General features: G+C 35.6%; 1 protein-coding gene across 3 annotated transcripts in view; it reads right to left on the bottom strand.

Moving 5' to 3' along the window:
* IL1RAP (interleukin 1 receptor accessory protein) overlaps nucleotides 1-18,722 on the bottom strand; it is a gene marked incomplete at its 3' end in the record, with an annotated part of 125,062 nt that overhangs the window by 22,134 nt on the left and 84,206 nt on the right. For all 3 annotated transcript variants that reach the window (XM_082839401.1, XM_082839402.1, XM_082839403.1), the window contains exons 5-8: nucleotides 9,214-9,379; nucleotides 6,795-6,866; nucleotides 4,689-4,815; nucleotides 2,138-2,286 (exon numbers count right to left, since the gene is read on the bottom strand). In XM_082839401.1, the coding sequence (XP_082695527.1) occupies nucleotides 2,138-2,286; nucleotides 4,689-4,815; nucleotides 6,795-6,866; nucleotides 9,214-9,379 (514 nt within the window). The remainder of the gene's footprint in view (nucleotides 1-2,137; nucleotides 2,287-4,688; nucleotides 4,816-6,794; nucleotides 6,867-9,213; nucleotides 9,380-18,722) is intronic.

Genomic DNA, 18,722 nt, shown 5'->3' on the forward strand with positions numbered 1-18,722 from the left:
GACCCCTACATATAGTATATGAATGTGAACATAGATATCACCTATGAATTTCAGCATTAGCTGGCCCAGAATAGAATCCAAGTAAACAACACCTCTGTTACCACTGGATGTACACAGATCCAACTGGGTTACATGTAATATTACTGCAATTTCAGCACAGATCATCTGGTCCAGTAGCTGCATTTGTCACTCCATATTCCTGATGCCATTCATATTAAACCACTGAGAACACAGCCTTCTGTGAAAGGAGAGTTACTCAAGCAACTCTGGTGGACAGACTTCCACATCACTCCTAGATTAAACATTATTTTAATTGATTGTTTTGATTCTATCCATCTGACAATGTTATTATGTTTTCCTCCATATGTTTTCCCAAAACACATGCCTCAGAAGATGAATCCCACAAAATGCTCCATACTTAAAGAATCTGGAATCAAATATATTTGAAAAAATCCTGCCTACTATATTCCAACCCCTTGCAGATATTCACATCAAATACTAATATATTAAAGAACCTAAGGGGCCCTGAACTAAACTAACTTGATTGATTTTGCTTACCCCAGACTTTAATGATACTTGAGTATAAAAGACTTTGTCAAATAATACCTGTGAAAATCGTGTGGAAGTAATAATAATGAGCTAACGTGCATTGAGCATTTAATATGTTTATACATATATATGCCAGTAACTGTGCTGAGTACTTTAAAACAACCTTATGAGGGAGTGGTATTCTTTTGCCTACTTTAAATAGAAAGAAATTGAAGCTCAGAAAGGTTAAAGTGACTTTTCCAAGGTCACAGAATTAGATTACATAGAAACTAGTATTCCAACATAGGCTATCTGTGCCTGGAGTAAAAATAATGAATTGCAGTACTATAAAGAGTCTTAGTAGTGTTCTTAGGAACTAACTTTGGGAAACACTGCCTTACGTCAAGGGGTTCAGTCTTTTCTCTTTACACTAGCTTCTGAGGAGCAGAAGCAATTAACTATTCAGAACAAATCCACTAAGTCTTCTTAAGGGGCATATACACTTCAGTCCTTTGCTCTTAACTTTCTAAATTGTAATCAAATGTTAAAGTGAAGTCTGTTTTCTCATCAGCTTTAAAAAAGGTTTAACTCCTGCTGAAAAATGCAGCAGTTATAAATGAACATTTTTTTACTTTTTATATAAACATTATAGGCTCTGACACTGGGATCCAGAATAATCCTGAATGGCTTAACTTCATGTGTGATGAATCATCATCATTATTATCCAGATCACTGAAGAACATTCATGAGAGAATTAATTATCTGGGGTTCTTTGTTAGGTGAGAGACCCATAGAGAATCTTAGACACAAAATGTTTCAGGAGCAACAGCTCACACAAGAAAGCTTTATCATTTTTATTTATTGTAGGAAAATATAGTAATATCGACATAGAAATCATTTTACAGCCTTTTAAGTCATAGTTTAATTAATTTTCATTTTAGCAATTGTGGCTAGTGGTATATTATAAACCTGCTTGAATATTGGCACATAGTGTTTAAAATTATCATTTTAAAATTATATTTTTTTGAGAATATTTTATATCTTAACTACTTGAATACAATTAGATGGTTGCTATTTATAATGTTTCATTATTATAGATAATGCTTCTAAGAATATAGATGGGGACATAATTCTCTTTCTGTTAAGTTAGTTGTCCAGGAAAAATTCCAAAAGTATTAAGTCATATGGTACGACCATTTTTTGTAACGCCTAAACTCTGCCATCAATGATTTCTAAAAGGGTCTTTACAATTCACCAACAATAAGTGACTCTACCAGTTTTATTAAATCTTTGGTAGCTTTAAATATTTTCTTTATTTTTCATTACTGTACAGATATAAAACTATGCTTCATTATCATAATCCTATGGAATTTTAAAGTCACATTTGGGCATTAAGATACTAAAACTATAAGAAATATTATAATATTTTGAGTATCTTTATATAAATGGAAACTTTCTCTCAAGATTTTTTCATTCAACTTTAATTCATTACTATGTGTCATATATGCTAAGTGCTGGAGCTCTCTCGTTCTCAGTTTCTCCTTTTTTCTTATTCACCTCAGTGTTGCATTTGGAGTTCACAGATTCATCTGCTGAGTGCATCCATTACCTTTCTGTTTCACCTTGGCTGGTTTGTCAACCTCCCCTTTGGCATTTCTGGCATGACAGACATAGTTGCGCTTGAGATCCTCAGCAGTAACTTTCTTGATGCTCAGAAGCTGAGTCCTTGTCTCGTCTTCTGTTATACTCAGAGTTACACTAGAATTAGGGGAAAGAAAATCAAACCATTAGCAAGACTCAGGGGCCAGAGCTCCTAGGTGAGGATGTCGATAAGCTGAGTTGCCTGTGATCCAAAAGGAGTTACAAAAGGAGACTAGCTTCTAGATTCCAATACCATTCTTTACCATCTATACTATACACAATCCCAATATGTAGATCAACTCCCAGAGTTAGCATCATACTACAGATCTGTCTTCAAAGGGAAACGTCTCCTATCCTCAAACATCTGAGGTAGGATGCAGCATCATTTTAGAGAGAAGCTTCTGAGGTCCGACTCCTTTGGAGTTTGATCCAGGCTTTGCCACTTATTGCTTATATACTTTGGGCATGGTAACTAATCTTTCCACATCTTAGTTCCTCCTTTGAAAAGGAGGAAAGTGGCAATGTCTACATATTGCACTGCATGTATTAACTTACTCTAGAATTCTGAGGATTGAGTATGTTAATGCATAAGTGTTAGAACAATGTTTAATTAGGCTATTATTATTAGTATCCCACAGTGATAGTTGATACATTTCAGAGATTCCCAAAACTTGGATTTTGAACACCGATAGAACATTTTGGTCAAACCTCATGGTTATATCCTAAAAAGAATAAACTTCTCAGAGCAAGTAAACTTCGTGAAAATAAATATATCCAATTCTCAGCAAGTTAGAGATCAAATGCTTTGGGTCTAAGATCAAGATTTAAGATCCCTTTGAACTACTTTGCTCAAAAGGAGGAAAAAATATTCTCTCTCCTACAGTTGACTGACATCTGGGTTCTTCTGATGCAGTTTACTGTAGGTCATGAGAATTTGGTTAAGGACTGTGATGGATTTAACCTAAGCTTAACTGCACTGCTGAACAATGAACAATGACTTGTGTTTCAAGAGCAACAAGGAAGAACAACATGACTTTCATTACTATTCATTCATTATTATTGTGAGGATTGGAAGCACAATGTTCAGAATTCCTGAAATAATAACTCTCCTTCTGTGCCTCCAGCCACATCTTTCATCAATTCCTTCAGCAAAAACTGCTCCAATTTCAGGAAACTCCTTCTGTATCTTTTTTTTTTTTTTTTTTTTTTTGTGGTATGCGGCCTCTCACTGTTGTGGCCTCTCCCGTTGCAGAGCACAGGCTCCGGACGCGCAGGCTCAGCGGCCATGGCTCACGGGCCCAGCCGCTCTGTGGCATTAGGGATCTTCCTGAACCAGGGCACGTACCCGTGTCCCCTGCATCGGCAGGCGGACTCTCAACCACTGCGCCACCAGGGAAGCCCCTTTCTGTATCTTTAAATATGTTCTGCTTCTCGAAACCTCCACACCTTCGCACATGATGTTCTTTTTACCAGGAACATACTTTTGATTTCTTTATCTAGTTTATTTCTACTCATCCTTCAAATCTTTATTTAGTCTCTGTATCATCTGAGAAGCATTACTGAATCCGCTAAAGCTGACTGGAATCCCCAACTAAATCTTTCTTTAACATTCCATACTTCCCATTCACTGCATTTATCACATTATACTGGCATTTATGTTCTATCATTGTTACTCCTATAAAATCTACTCAGTTAGGGACTAAGTATCTTGCATAATACCTGATGACATTTCATAATTTCTGCATAAAGTCTAAGTTTACTAGTAGGGGATAAATATCTTTTAAATTCTAGAAGTTCAAATAGCCTAAGATATATCCACACATAGATGATAGATAAGGCATAAGTTTTCAGAACTACTTTGTCATGTAATTAGTCAGCTGCTCATTTTAATTAATTGTTGCAGTTCTCCTTGCCAACTCAAGCCACTTCAAAAAAAGTCATGTTTATTTATGAATAAAATGACCCAGCTTGTTACTTTAAGAATGAGCTATATTTCCACACCATCCATTTAAAAAATAAAATTTAAAGACCATTAATGTATTTAGTTAATATTAAAAATTATTATTAATGAAAAATGTGACTTGTATGCTATGAAGATTAAGAAAGAGGAGGAAAATAGGAAATATATGCTGACTGTAAGACAAGAAACTAACACAGTTATCTGAGGCACAAAAACATAGGCCCAGACTCCAGACTTGAGAAAGAGAATAGGGCCACGCTGACAGGCTTTCATCCATCCACAACCCTATATCCTGGCCTTTTCATTCATATAGGATATGCACTCCATCTACCTTCAAGTGGGTATCATAAAGATGTAACCATCAGGTGGCATCTGGGGCTTGGATTGCAAGTCCAATAATCCTGCTTTGGGGTATAGCCACTAAAGACTTGAAATTCTTGCTGATTTTTGTTAATGATAGGCAAAAATTAGAATTTTAATTTTCATTGATCAGCATACACTGGAAGGTATTAGGTTGAGGGACAAGGGTTAGTCACCCCCTTGCCTGTGTCAATGATACCTTTCATTAACAGCTACGTCAATAGTGGTGTCCTCTGGCTTTCTTCCATCAATGGTCCACCAAACCTCATTGCGAGAGTCCTTCAGGAAAGTAAAAAAGACTTTACAGGGGATGAGTAGCTCCTCTCCTAAAAAAACAAGTTAACTCATCAGTTTGTAACCTTCACATGGTTATACTGGTTCTATTCTGTGATTAATCAAAAGCCATAAAATTTATGTGTACCTTCAACCCTACTTCTGACTGATTTTCAAGTGGGCTACCATAAGGTAACCTCCTTCCTTCACTGCATAAGAAACAAACCAAGAAAAGGACAGCAGCTTTATATAAAACTATTAGAATGCCCATCTTTTAATACAACCTATATATGTTCTAAAATGACAGTTATTTATTCAAAAAGTCTCTGACAACATTCCTTTTTTTAGCCCTAAACCTCCATGGACTACTCTTCTCCTCTGTTATTTCCCTCACAAACAATGGGTGATTGAGGTAAGGTTCTCCAGATCTTTGGACCTTGGCCCAGAAAAGATGGGGCAACGCCATCACTGAGAGGACTGGCCAGGCAGGATGCATCTGGAAATGCTCAAGCTATCAGGATGCAGTCAATGAGTTTAAAGACAACTTTTAAATAGAAATGCTATGCTATCCTTCTGAGATGGAACATGAGGATGGGGGGATCTCTAGGCAAAACTGGTAATAATAATCATAACAACAACAACAGCAGCACACTCACTGAGAACTTTGAATAATTCACTGTGCTAAATATTTATTATATTTGGCTACTTATTATTAAGCTTATTTAATTTTAACAAAATATTATGAAATAGTTTTTAAATTCATGTTTTATAGATATAAAAACTAAAGCTTAAAGATGTTACATGTCATTCCAAGGTCAAATTGTTAATAGTGGCAGACCAGGATTTGACCTAGACTGACTTTACATTTCAGTTTGCCCAGAACAGTTCTGTTTTACGCTTGCTTTCCTAGTTATTTATTAATATCGACTGCTTTCACTCTCAAAAGGTGTCCAGGTTGAGATGATAAATTATATTGTCATCCCAATTTGAACTCAGGTTTGTCTCACTGAGTGGTCATACTCTATCCTCTTTTCCAATGCATGGTTTTTATGCCTTCCTCTCCAGTTATAAAGTGAATATGGATTCAGGCATGTTTTTATAACCATAATATGATAGATAGAGGAAAGATATTTAGAAGATTAATAAGGGTTTACCCTGATAGCAAGAAGAATGTTCATATTAATACATAAAACCACTACTGATTCTAGGAAATCTGGTCCATTTGGGGTGGGCAGACTCCCCTTGGTATTATTTTTTCACAAGGCAGATCACTATTTGAAACCTTTTCTTAATTTGGGGGGGGGGGCGTATCATTGTTCTCCACCTATGTTGAACACTGCTTCTATTATCTTTAGTACATTTTAAACAAATTTTCTTTTATACTTTTCATTGGGTTTGAAGTGAATTTATTGGTAAGGATGAAATATTGAGAATGTTAAAATTTTCTATGGGTTTTCAAGTTAACTGTGAAAGGCTTTGAGTCAGAAGAATAACAGATTATGCCTTATTTGGTCAGTTCCAAATGATTTTTGTCTAGAATGAAAAATTATGAAAACTAAAAGGAAACCCAGGTAGCCAGCGTACGCATTCGATGGTGTTCTGAATCAAGGTGTACTAGTCCTATTAGTTGTTACCTGTTGAATTCACAGTTCTGACTCCAGGTCTACTCCCTGCTCCTTTGTAGTGGGGTAGAAGTTTAAAGGACATCTGGTGCTCATGTTGAAGTCTCGGTAAACCAAAGCCCTGCACAGGCTAAAGTTTGCATCAAACAGAAATTGCTAATCAGAAGAAAACTGCTCACAGAGGGAGAAGGGAGCATCTGCTGTGAGAGAAGCAGAGAATCCCTGAGCTGCCCACGAGATCAATGAAGCCAGATAAGACCCAAAGATGACTAGGTTTCTGAGAGCACTTCAGTTTCAATTCCTGTGTTTCTTTACAATAGCCCTCTATTCTCTTGCGTTAACGTAAGTGACATTTTATTCCTCATAATTAAGAGGATCTAACTGATATTCCGAGGCACAGCTATAATTACCTGGTTCTTTCTCGTAGACCACAAGATCAGTGGGTGAATAGAACTGGGGAGGCAATGCATCGTTTGGAGAGCCTGTGATAGAGAGGAAGGGACAAAGGGATATGACGTCAAATATGTAGCCTTTATTCCACATAACCCATTTCAAAATTCTGCTCTTCAGTAAAGCATTGCCCAACTTCCTGGCATAGTCCGTCAATTCTTGAGAGGGCCCACAGTTCAATGGATAGTCAATTACAACACTTCTTTCATTTAAAAGAAGCAAACAAAGGGCAAAAAATATACTGAGGATCCTTCATGCTTCGGATAGAATGTTTATCCAGTGTTTTTGCTTCCCAAAGCCTATATGAGATAAACTTCTTTCTCATACTACTTAATAATTAATCGATTTCAAGTCTTTCTCAATTATTTCTTTTCTACATATTTCTCTTCAACATGCACAGAGTGTCTAGTTTGGGAAATGATTAAATAAGTAAGTATTAATTAATGAACAAGCAAATGGAAAATTCAAAATCACAATGTGAGGTCAGTACGTAAGTCTACCTGTTATCTAGTTATCAGTTGAATGTTCATTCATAGGATTGCTGCTTCTTATAACATTATATATTCCTAAACTGAAAGAAAGATGCCCTGAAAGGGTAGTATTTAAGTGTAGAAGTTTCAAAGATTTAATGACCAGGGTTCTAACCTTGACCTGACCATATACAAAGCATACAATTGTTTTTTTTTTACTTAAACTTTGAAAATCTAATTTAATCAACTCTAAGATGAGAGTAATTAAACTTACCTCACAGGTTTATTATGTGGATTAAATTAAGTAATGCATATTAAAGCATCCTACTGGTGTATAATAAGTACTCAATACTTCAGTTTTAAAAAACAAACTTGGGAGTTGGATAAGAAACACACCCCTCACATATGTGTCTGTCAACTTCTATTTCTATAAGTCAAAGTGAACATGCATGCCTGTTCCCAACTCTCCAAAAATGAATACATTGAAGTATATATACATTGGAAACAATTACCCAGATGGATATATGGTTAGATTATTCATGTGACTTTCAATGTCCATTCATGTTAGGTTCTAAATTTAGTCTGATTTTTCTTCTGAATCCGTCCCCAATTCAGCATGATTCCAAAGGTAAGCAGAGAAAGAGAAGTGATTACAAAATTGTTTGATGCGAATTTTATTTGCACTATGTTAAAGCCCTTTAAAAAAATTGTGCTGAACTTGGTGTCAGACTAGTAGAAAAAGCCCTAAACACAGAGTCAGAAGCCTGGGATTTAGAATTACTTTTTCCACTAACTCAGGGAGCTTCTCTAAGCAGGTTAGTTTCTGTTGTTGGGACTCAATGTTTCCATCTATTAAAAGATGGGGTATGAAAAAATCTCACTCTGATATGCTGTCATTTTTTTTTCTTTTTTATAAATTTATTTATTTTTATTTATTTACTTTTAGCTGCACTGGGTCCTCATTGCTGTTCGCGGGCTTCCTCTAGTTGCAGCGAGCGGGGGCTAATTTTCGTTGCGGTGCGCGGGCTTCTCATTGCAGTGGCTTCTCTTGCTGCGGAGCACGGGCTTTAGGCACGCGGGCTCAGTAGTTGTGGCTTGCGGTCTCCACAGTGCAGGCTCAGCAGCTGTGGCGCATGGGCCCAGCTGCTCCGTGGCATGTGGGATGTTCCCGGACCAGGGCTCAAGCCCACGTCCCCTGCATCGGCAGGCGGGCTCTCAACCACTGCGCCAGCAGGGAAGCCCTGTCATTTTTAATACAGTGGGTGCAGTAGTATTTAGGGTTCTCCTCTAAATGCCACCTATCCTGACACTGGTTCTCTTGATTTCTAGGTCTGATGGGAGTCTGTTGACTCTGCCTAGACACTGTCCTTTCCACTTCTCTAGTTTCTCACCCCCAAAGAAAGCAATGGTTGAGCACTACCAGCAATCGCTACAGAAGTTCCAGTACATAAAAGACATATTTTACCTAATTCAAGTAAAATACATTTTTTTGACAACAGTATTAACTAATATTCATTGAGTTTCTACTGCTTGCCTGGAACTGCATTAGCATAATATGCATATTATTTCTAATATTCTGAACTATACTAAATGTTAGGTTGTTGTAGTCCTAGAGTACAGGCAAGTCATAGTGCTAATAAATGGCAATGGTATAATTTGAACACAGATATGTCCGCACTCTTTTCACTCTCCAAGCTGCCTTTACTTCATTCATCCACATATTCATTCAGTAGAACAATAGTTGTTAAATGCCTAGTATCTAGGTGGAATTGCTGAGGCCTTGGGAATAGTGCGGTGAAGGTAAAAGATAACCCGCTTTTCTTTCAGAATTTACACACTTGTTTGTAATAAACTCTTAAGAGCCGAAACAAAAGTATTGCTGTGCGCACTTAATACAAATCATGCTTACCTACCACCTTTACAGTCTGAGTCCTGGTGAGATGGAAGGTACGTCCATTTTCTGGATATGTAACAACACATGTGTAATCTCCATTATTTGAAACCATGGCTATGATAAAACTCAAGTTCATGCCTTCGGGTATTACATTATTAAAGTTGTGTACTTTATAACAGCCCTAAGAAGAAGTAAAGGAAAAGATGTTTACTATTTAGATACATGCATAGAAAGTATACAAACAAATATATGCATACACATCTAACTTTGCACAGAATGTAGAAATATCTATGCTGGCTATACTTTTTACAAAACTATTTTGGTCATGTATTTGATGATGTTTCTGCAAAGAATGAATGCAGTAATTTTTATTATCATTTCTGCAAGAGGAAAATTAACATTCTTAACTGAAATATGAATTCAAAAGCACAAGCTTCCTGTCTCAAGATCTAGTATTCAAATTCTGGGAATTCCAAGTTAATAGTAAAGCAAGATTAAAGTTTCAAAAAGTGATTAAGGCAACTTAAGTAAATGTATACCCTGCTACTTAAAAAAACGTGTTTTTTTTCATTTTTCTATGTTTTTTCACTGATTATGTTAATTCAGAAATACAGTCACTCTGACAAACTAGGCACTGTTTTAGATGTCTGTTTTTGGCATTCTTGATCATTCTGTGAATCACTGTATCAGTTATTTCCAAACTTCTTTGTTTTCCTTCTACTTATCCCATTTTTTTAGTTGAATAGTACAGACTCCAGAATTTAAAAATAAAATATATCTTATGAGTCTTACCAAGAGTTAAGAGTTTATTTGTGCTCCAACTCATATTTTCATATAACTATGTTGTTTTTTTTTAAAATTTTGAGGTTAAAATATCTCATTCAACATAACTAGAATCCTGTTTTGAATCTCTCAGCCCCACTAATTGGCTATATCATTTTACTTTTTTCTTTTCAAGAAAAAAATCAATACATCATATTTGACAAAAATATGCATTGAACATTTACTTTTAGAAAAACTTGTGTTTGTCTTTTAAAAATCAATACTTCATCTATGACAAAAAGAATTGGGTCCTCTTGATCTTTGATATTCTGGGACTCTACTACCAGGCTGTACTTTCAATTTCCTGTGTTCACATATTTAACTTTAATTCTTGTATCCTCAAGGTTTTCTTACTTCAATTCCTGGAGCATGTGTTTTGAAATATGACAGTTACACTAAATGGCACATTTTGTAATTCCTTGTCACAGGAAATAACACCTTTTAGGAGTAGTGCTCAACTTTTGATTCATGGAGATGATCATCAAGAGGACAATGACATCTACTCAGTTATTTTTCTGAATACAATTTATCCTGTTTTGATAAGCAGTGACTCTAGAAAATTGTCACATCAGCACAATATTTTAATACTCTAAGGTTATTACAAAGTATAAGGCCATAAAGCCCTGTACTCCTATAATAAATTTATGCCAGATTTGGTTTAACTTGAGTTTAGACTATCTATAGAACTCTATTTGATTTTTCTGGCACCTTTCATTTAAACAGTTCAAAGCTATTTGCCTCTTTCATGTGTTAGCTTAGCTGTTCTTAAGTCCTTGTGAAGTAGACAGATCAGACTAAATATGCCCTAGTTTTCAGGTGGAAAAAAATGAGATAAAGAGATATTCTAGGTAACACAGCGCAGAGCTAAAACTCAGTTTTTTACACAGTTGAGTAAAGGTCTTTCACTAGCTTCTTAACCAAGAATGAACACCAGTTTTCATCCATTACTTGAGGCTGAAAAAATTATACTGAGACCTGTGCTTAGGTATACTCCATTATTACATCCAACCCTTATTCCAAACTTAGCAAATTTGGAATGCTCTTATGCCCATTTTATAGATGAAAATACAAAGGACTATAAAGGTTAAGCGATTGCCGTTATCATAGAGCCAAGCAGTGTCAGAGCTGGAATTTAAACCTAGATCTACGTGTTTTGTAGCCCTTGCTCTTAATCCCAACTGACACTGTCTCACATTACACTGTGGTCCTGACCTATCTGGGGCCAGGCCCAGTGTTAATAGTGTGATGTGACTCTTATATGAGGCTGATTCTTACAATTAGTGGTACACTGGAAAAGCATACTTTTCAGTATGAGAAGTTAGCTATTAATACTAAACTTGTCAACAGTACTTCTTAATAAAATGTTAAAAAAACCTTTTTTTTTTTACTCACCAAATATCATTTATGTAAAAACTATTTCAAACACATTTTAGGAGTCATAGTATGTGCTACAAATATAAAGAAATGTTTCTGACTCAAAGTCTTCTCATTCATTCATTCATTCATTCACCCTTGAGTATTAATCAATAAACCGCATGCCAGGCACTTTTTGAGGTTCCGAGAGTACAGCACTGAATAGAACAAAGAATCCACCCTCATGGGCTTATCATTAACAGAAAAATGGAATCTGACACATCTAAATAGCAAGGAAAATGTTATAAAACAGGTGTGTGTTGATCTCTTGCCAGCTCCCCCTTTCTCTTCACCTTATTCCAGACTCTTGAGGATGAACTTGAAATTTGGGCTGGATGGGCCTAAGACTATCGTTGGGCCTATGCGTCCGTGCTGTAAGTCAGGTTCTCTGGGATTTTCTCTTCTTTCCATAAGGTAAGATAAAAATGTAGGCCAAGGACAGGTTTTTCCTGGAGCTGATTTGTCTAGAAAATTATTTCAAATTGAGGAATATTCCATAAAAAGTAATGGAAAACTTTGGGGTCTAATCTACTATTCAGAAAAATCTGACCATGAAAAATTAAATTAACTAAAAAAAAAAAAGAAATAAAAAAAGAAAAATAATTAAAAGCTATTAGACTTATGTTAGAAAAGGAAACGAAGAAAATATTTTACATTATAAGTGTTTATGTATGTGGTAAGGGTAGCTTCAGGGCATTGTTGAACTATAAATACCCATTAACCTTAGTCTGTAGTATCTGATGAGCTCTCTCTACTTCTTATAAGCAGCTGCTTCTCTAGGCCCTTCATGGGCCTAAGACACAAAGGGCATTTTTAAACATAATAAACTATTCCTGAAAATAAATCCTGCAAACTTTTTGATGATTTGAAAATCATTTATTTGGAATCCAGGAAAAAAAAAAAAGATATGAACAAAGATCTCAATACCCAAAGAATAATAAAAACATGTTTCCAAATATAAGAAATGGGTTAACAGTAAGTGGATTCCACTATGAAGCAAACACTTGTCTGACCAGAAGACAAGTCATTCATTTAGTTGAGCCATCAGTTCCTCATTCTGAATTTAAAAGAGAGAAGTTAAATAGGAGAGCAACTTTTCAACCACATAATGGTAGCCATGGCAACCTACTGCAGTATATAGGTAAAGCACAGCATAAGAAATGATTTTGAGATCCTTGAGAGGAAATAAATCATGTGGTGAGGTACGGGGTGTGGGTGAGGGGATGGCATGACTAAATAAGAACAAATATGCCCATTCAGTAAACCTACAACTTTTAAAGAACTATGTTAAGACACAAGGATGGAAAAGACACAGTTCTTAACCTGTAAGTAAGCAGTCCAGTAGAGGATTGCAACAAATGCTGTGAAAGGCATATTGGGGTGGGGAAGTGGAGGAAGAAGACCAAACAGAAAACATTTAGAAACTCTTCATGGAGAAAGAAGATCTGAACTGGATCTTAAAGGATGTGTAGATTATTAACAGTTATTCAGGAGGAGGGCAGACACGGAGAAGGACGCTCCAGGGACAGGAAAAAGTGTAAACAACTTCCCTTCACTCTTATAGCATTTTGCCCTCCATGTTAGTACTTAACTAACTTTATTATAATGACCTCTTTTCACTTATCTCTTTCTCCAGAACATTTACTTCTATGGGGTAAAGTGGTCGGGCGGGTGGATGAGTACTGTATCTGCATAGCCAGCAACTTGCCCAATACTAGACACGTGGTAAACGCTCAATACTTTGGTGTTGCATGATTAAAAATATGCACTGAACCAGAGAAGCAAAGACATAGACATGGAGCTGCAAGCTCATGTGGCATGCAAATGATAATAAAAAGGTGAGTATATAGACTTATAAGACATGGGATGGGTGAGTTGTAGGATGGGTGTGGAAAGTGGAAGTAAGGATACAAAGAGTTAAACTGAGATATGAGGTTAAAACAGTTAGAAATATCTATTGACATTTTTGCTTCCAAGATTAAGTTGTTATAAAATACACCACACTTGTTCACAAAGACTCATAAGAGTTTTATACATCAGTCACTTTCAATGAGCAGAACTATGTCATGCATAGACACAGCTGAACTGTATCTATGCGATAGATACTTATGAAATCTCCCCTATGTGCCAGGCACTGTGTTAGAAGCTGGGCATACAGTAAGTAGCCAGTAAAAACAGAAATGGCCCTTATTTCCATGGAATTTTCTAGTCCAGTCTAATTCATTCAATTATTTAATCAATTCCTAAATATAAAGTATATTGGTTCAGTTTTGTGATATGCACTTGATAGTCAAGGGAAAGCAAAGGAGAGAAGTCACTACTTAGTACAGAAGAGAGAAATGCAATCATTATAGTAACAAAGATGCTATGCAATCATTATAGTAACAAAAATGAGATATAAATTAAGTGCTGTCAAAATGTAGAGTGGGTGATTCACTCAGCCTAACTGAACCTCAAGGTTTCACAGATATCTGAACTGAGTTTCAGTTTAAAAGATGAATCTTAGGTCCTCAGAAGCCCTGAAATTACATGTAGAATGCTATGTGTATATATGCATACATACATAATTAAATATGTATAGTTTGGAAAGAAAATATGGAATTAAATATGTATATTAAATTAAATATGTATAGTTTGGAAAGAAAATATGATACTCACTTCCTTCATACCAAAGGTTAAAAATCACTATATAGGGACTTTAGGAAAAGGGAGGAGATAAAAAACCAAACTAAGCTGTCAGATCAAATTGAAACAAGCACTTTAAAAATAAAGTCTATTAGATAGACCTTGGACTAACTTTCCAACCATATGTGCTATGCCAACAAGAAGGCCAAGCCTGGCACTGTTTCAGAAATGTGCTTTCCTAATGGCACTTTGTCAGAAAAAGCAAAGATTTTCCTATTTTCTGAGAGAGATTTATAAACAATACCTGAACAATTCTGCTTAATTTCACACTGAAAATTAAAGGTGGATGTAAAATACCAATTTTAATGATCACACTGAGGACAAGGACAACCAGCTTTTTGAAAATTGATATCCAGAATGATATCTACTCTGCTAAATAGCAATTGAGAGCATTTCAGCAGCTGCTATAAACGTAACATCCAAAGCACCCGATAAAGTGGTCCCTCTGATCCTTAGTAAGAAGGGGAAAACTGACTTTGTTTTTATAAGTGTCTTTAGGAAAAATAATTCCAATACCTAATTATAACAATGAGAAAGAGAAATAATCCAGTAATATGGATGTTAAGATGGCTCGCCATATTTTAAAGCTCAGGTCTTTGAATACATTTCATAATAATAGTAAAAACAACAACAAGATCACGCTTACCTGTGTCCTTACTACTATATATTTGGAAGACCCTGTGAATAAACAGGCAGCCTGCAATTTACATACATGCTGTGTTCCAGAAGTTATTTTAGAAGCTGGCTATTTGAAATTCAGTAAATCACTTACTAACCATGTTTTGCTTTCCAGGCTGGTTACAAACCCTGGCTTCCTCAACATTTACTGAACATCAATTTGACTCCAGGATTGTTGAACTAGAGAACTGTGAATTCTGGGCACTGAATGAAGAACCATGCCATGCAGAAGACAGGATGAGAGAAGAGAAGACATGCAGAGGAAGAAAAGTTCAATCCTGCCCCATTAACCTAAGATTCTAAAATACAAACTTTAGATTTTCTGTTCCCTCCAATCTCAGCTATTCTGAGCGCCTTATGATTTTCCAGGGTTCTCTTTTCACAGGTTTCCTTATGTTCCACAGTCCAGCCTACAACCCAATCTGTGTTCAAAGATTGCTCTGCCCTTCAAAGTGCCCTACCCCCCAGAAGTAAAGACTAGACTACCCTCTTTGTGCCATTTCTGGAGAGCATAGGTCTTGGAACCACACAGAACTGGCCTAAAATTCCAGATTCTCCTATTATCAGCTGGATTATTTTGAGCAAATTATATAAGATAATGTAAAAGTCTGGGCTCTTGATACAGATTGCATAGTGCTGAATCTTGGACAAATCACTCAACCACTCTACACCTCAGTTTCCTTGACTACAAAAGGGAGAAAACAAGAGAGTCCACCTCACGTTGAGATATCGATAATGAGTGAAATTATTAAAGCATTTAGAAGAATTACTGTGCTCAATAAATGTTAACTATTATTGTTTATGTCTCCAAACATCTGTTTCCTAATCTATACAAGGATGATATCTACCTTGAAGGAATGTGATGAGTATTACATACGATAACATATAAAGTACGTAGCACAATGTATTGCACTAGTAAAATGCAAGAAATGTTAGTTTCCTTTTCCTTCTTTCAATTCATCAGTTTTCATCCTTCCGCTAACAGGGAAGCAAATTTGCTGGAACTGATTAATGTGTCTTTTAACTCTCATAGGTTATTTGTATTACTAAAAGAGACCATTTCTACAATGTCAAGGTAGGGAATTCAGCTGATAACAACTGAAAGAGGACTACTGTAGGAAGGTCAAATACCTTGGTGGATGCAGGGAGTGACTGTAGAGGTGGAAAGCAAAAAACAATAGCATCATTGCTACACAGTGATAGGAAAATGCAGCTACCAAGAACCCTTATTTTGTTCCCAACATGGAAGCACTCTTAGGAGTAAAGGTGTCAATTACCAAAACGTAAAGAAATGAAAAGCAGTATAACACACATCCATAGCAACCTTTTCATAATCAGAGAATAGAAAGGCTGGCTGGTTACTGGTTATCCTCTTTAGTCATCTGCACATTGTTGGTTATCTGCCATGGTAATGGTTTTACCACCATGACTTTTTTTTCTTGGTCTTCTTTCCAGGCTTTGTGCTTTCATTCACCCCATAAACATTCTCTCCAAATTTTTATCTTAGCCCTTTTCTCTTCTCACTTTAGTTTGTCTTCTTAAGAGCTTCAACTATCACATAGATGTATCCAATTCTCTGTCTCCAGCTTTGATTTTTTTTTTTTATAAGCTCCAGACCCATACACATGTAGCCACTACCTATTGGTCACTGCCACCTAGATGTCACACAGATAAATCTAACTCAATATGACATGATCTAAATTCATTACTTGATCCCCAAACCTCTTCCTCCTCTGCTATTTCATACCTTGGTTAATAGCACCGACATCAGTCCATTCAGGAAAACCAGAAGTCTGGGAATCATTGGAGATACAGAGATGGATATGGCATAATTTTGCCCTCAAGATACAGTCCATCTCATAGAATACCTGCATGTAAATCTGTCCCTCCTCTTAAAACCAACAATAAATTCTCTTTGACACTCTTGTAGAACTTAGAATTCTACTTTTTGATAAGAACAGGAATTCTTATTTATAAATTTGTGTGAATTAAACTGAGATCCTTTGGGACTATGTTGGGGAGGGCACATATCACATTCATTACCGTGTACCCACCAGACCCCAGATATATTGCATTGAATACAGTTGATCTTCAACAAGTATGTATTGAATATATGCACGAATAAATGGTTATAAAACAATAAAGGAAGTGAAAAGTGACATTGAAACAGTTACAAATAAATAGCTAATTGAGGGTATATGAGGGAAAATTTATTTCAGCTGGAGAGTACAGGGAACATTTTACAAAGGTGTAGAATTTGATTTGTTCTAAAGGAGAAAAAGAGGATGTTCCAGGCAGAGGGAATACATGAGGAAAAAGAGGAGAAAATAATAGAATATGTATAAAAGTAAAATTCTTTTTTCAGACCATAAAGTATTCAAAATATAGAAAAAGTGAATAGGATCTCATTAGAAATGAGAGACCTTGTTGCAGATAAATAGATGAACATAATTTTTTAACCAGAAGACATATTACACTTATTGATGTCAAATTGTTAATATAATTCTTTTAATCCTTTTTACTATGGAAAAGTACAATCATAGAATAAACAGTGATCCCTGTACCCATATCTCTAGTCAAAAGTACCAATTCAGGCTATGTCTTATTTCATCTATACCCACTCACTGCATCCCAGTATTATTTCAAAGCAAATCACAGACATTATACAATTTAATTTGTAAATATTTCTGTGTGTACTTCTAAATGACAAGACCCCTCCCGAAAACATAACTACATTACCATTATCATAATTTGAAAAGTAATAATAACTTATTGATATCATCAATATTCTGTATGTGTTTATATTTCCCTGACTTTCTCATAACATGTTTTATAGTTTGTTTGAATAAAACATGATCCACTTAAGGTCCATGCATTGCAATTTGTTGTTATATATCTTAAATCAGTCTCCTCTACCTCCCCTTCCTTTCCTATCATCTCCCTTCCTCTTAATCATTTTACTATAGAATGAAGCATATATGAAAAACACTCAAAACATATGTGTGAGTTAATGAATTAGTATAAAGCAAATACTTTTAAAACCACCACTCAGGTCCAGGAATAGAACATTACCAGTCACCCTTGAAAGCCGTCCACATGCCCCATGTCAATCACACCTTCTTTACTATCCCCCAAACTAGCAACTATCTATACCGTCATAGAGAAGTCACTTCCTTGTTTTCATGTACGATTTTATCACTCATATATGTCCTTAGATACTATATTCTCATCCACTCTAGTGTTATAACTGTTTTACGTTTCTTTTAATCTATACATTCCCACTCTATGCCTTTCTTTTTTTGCAATTTATCTGTTGACTAACACAAGACATTTGGCCTGTAGTGTGTCTCACAATTTAGATTTTGCTGCTTGCAAACTCATGGTGCAGATCAATACATTCCTCTGTTCTCTATATTTCCTGCAAAATGGCAGCAGGATCCAAAGGTTTTATCAGACTCAGATTGAATCCATTTGGCACAATTATAGGTAATATTGTGTTCTTTCATCAGAAGAAAAGTGGCTGTTTCTCTCCTTATGATATTAACAGTCAATGATGCATAATGCTTAGATTTAGTAATTCATTGGGGTTTGCAAAGTGATTATATACTTTTATAAAAATACACTTCCCTGCACTATGTCATTACTCAATATATCAATACATTTCTTATAGAAAAGGCAAAATAAAATCTTGGCTTTTTTTCGCCTTTATTTACCGGTTTTCAAGGTAACGTTTTTATTTCCTATTCTCATCCAAATGTGGCCATATTTTGAAATATCATTATGAACTTATGGATTTAAATTTAATTCATGAGATTCGACCTATTGCAATTAATATCCTTACTAAAGTTTAAATTGTTCCATCTTTGGCCAATGAAAAACTCTTAAAGTTGGCTCCCTAAGTCACTTCATTAATGGCTTAAACAGAG

Source organism: Leucopleurus acutus, assembly GCF_964270905.1.
Source record: "Leucopleurus acutus genome assembly, chromosome: 5".
NCBI classification, from domain to species: Eukaryota; Metazoa; Chordata; class Mammalia; order Artiodactyla; family Delphinidae; genus Leucopleurus; species Leucopleurus acutus.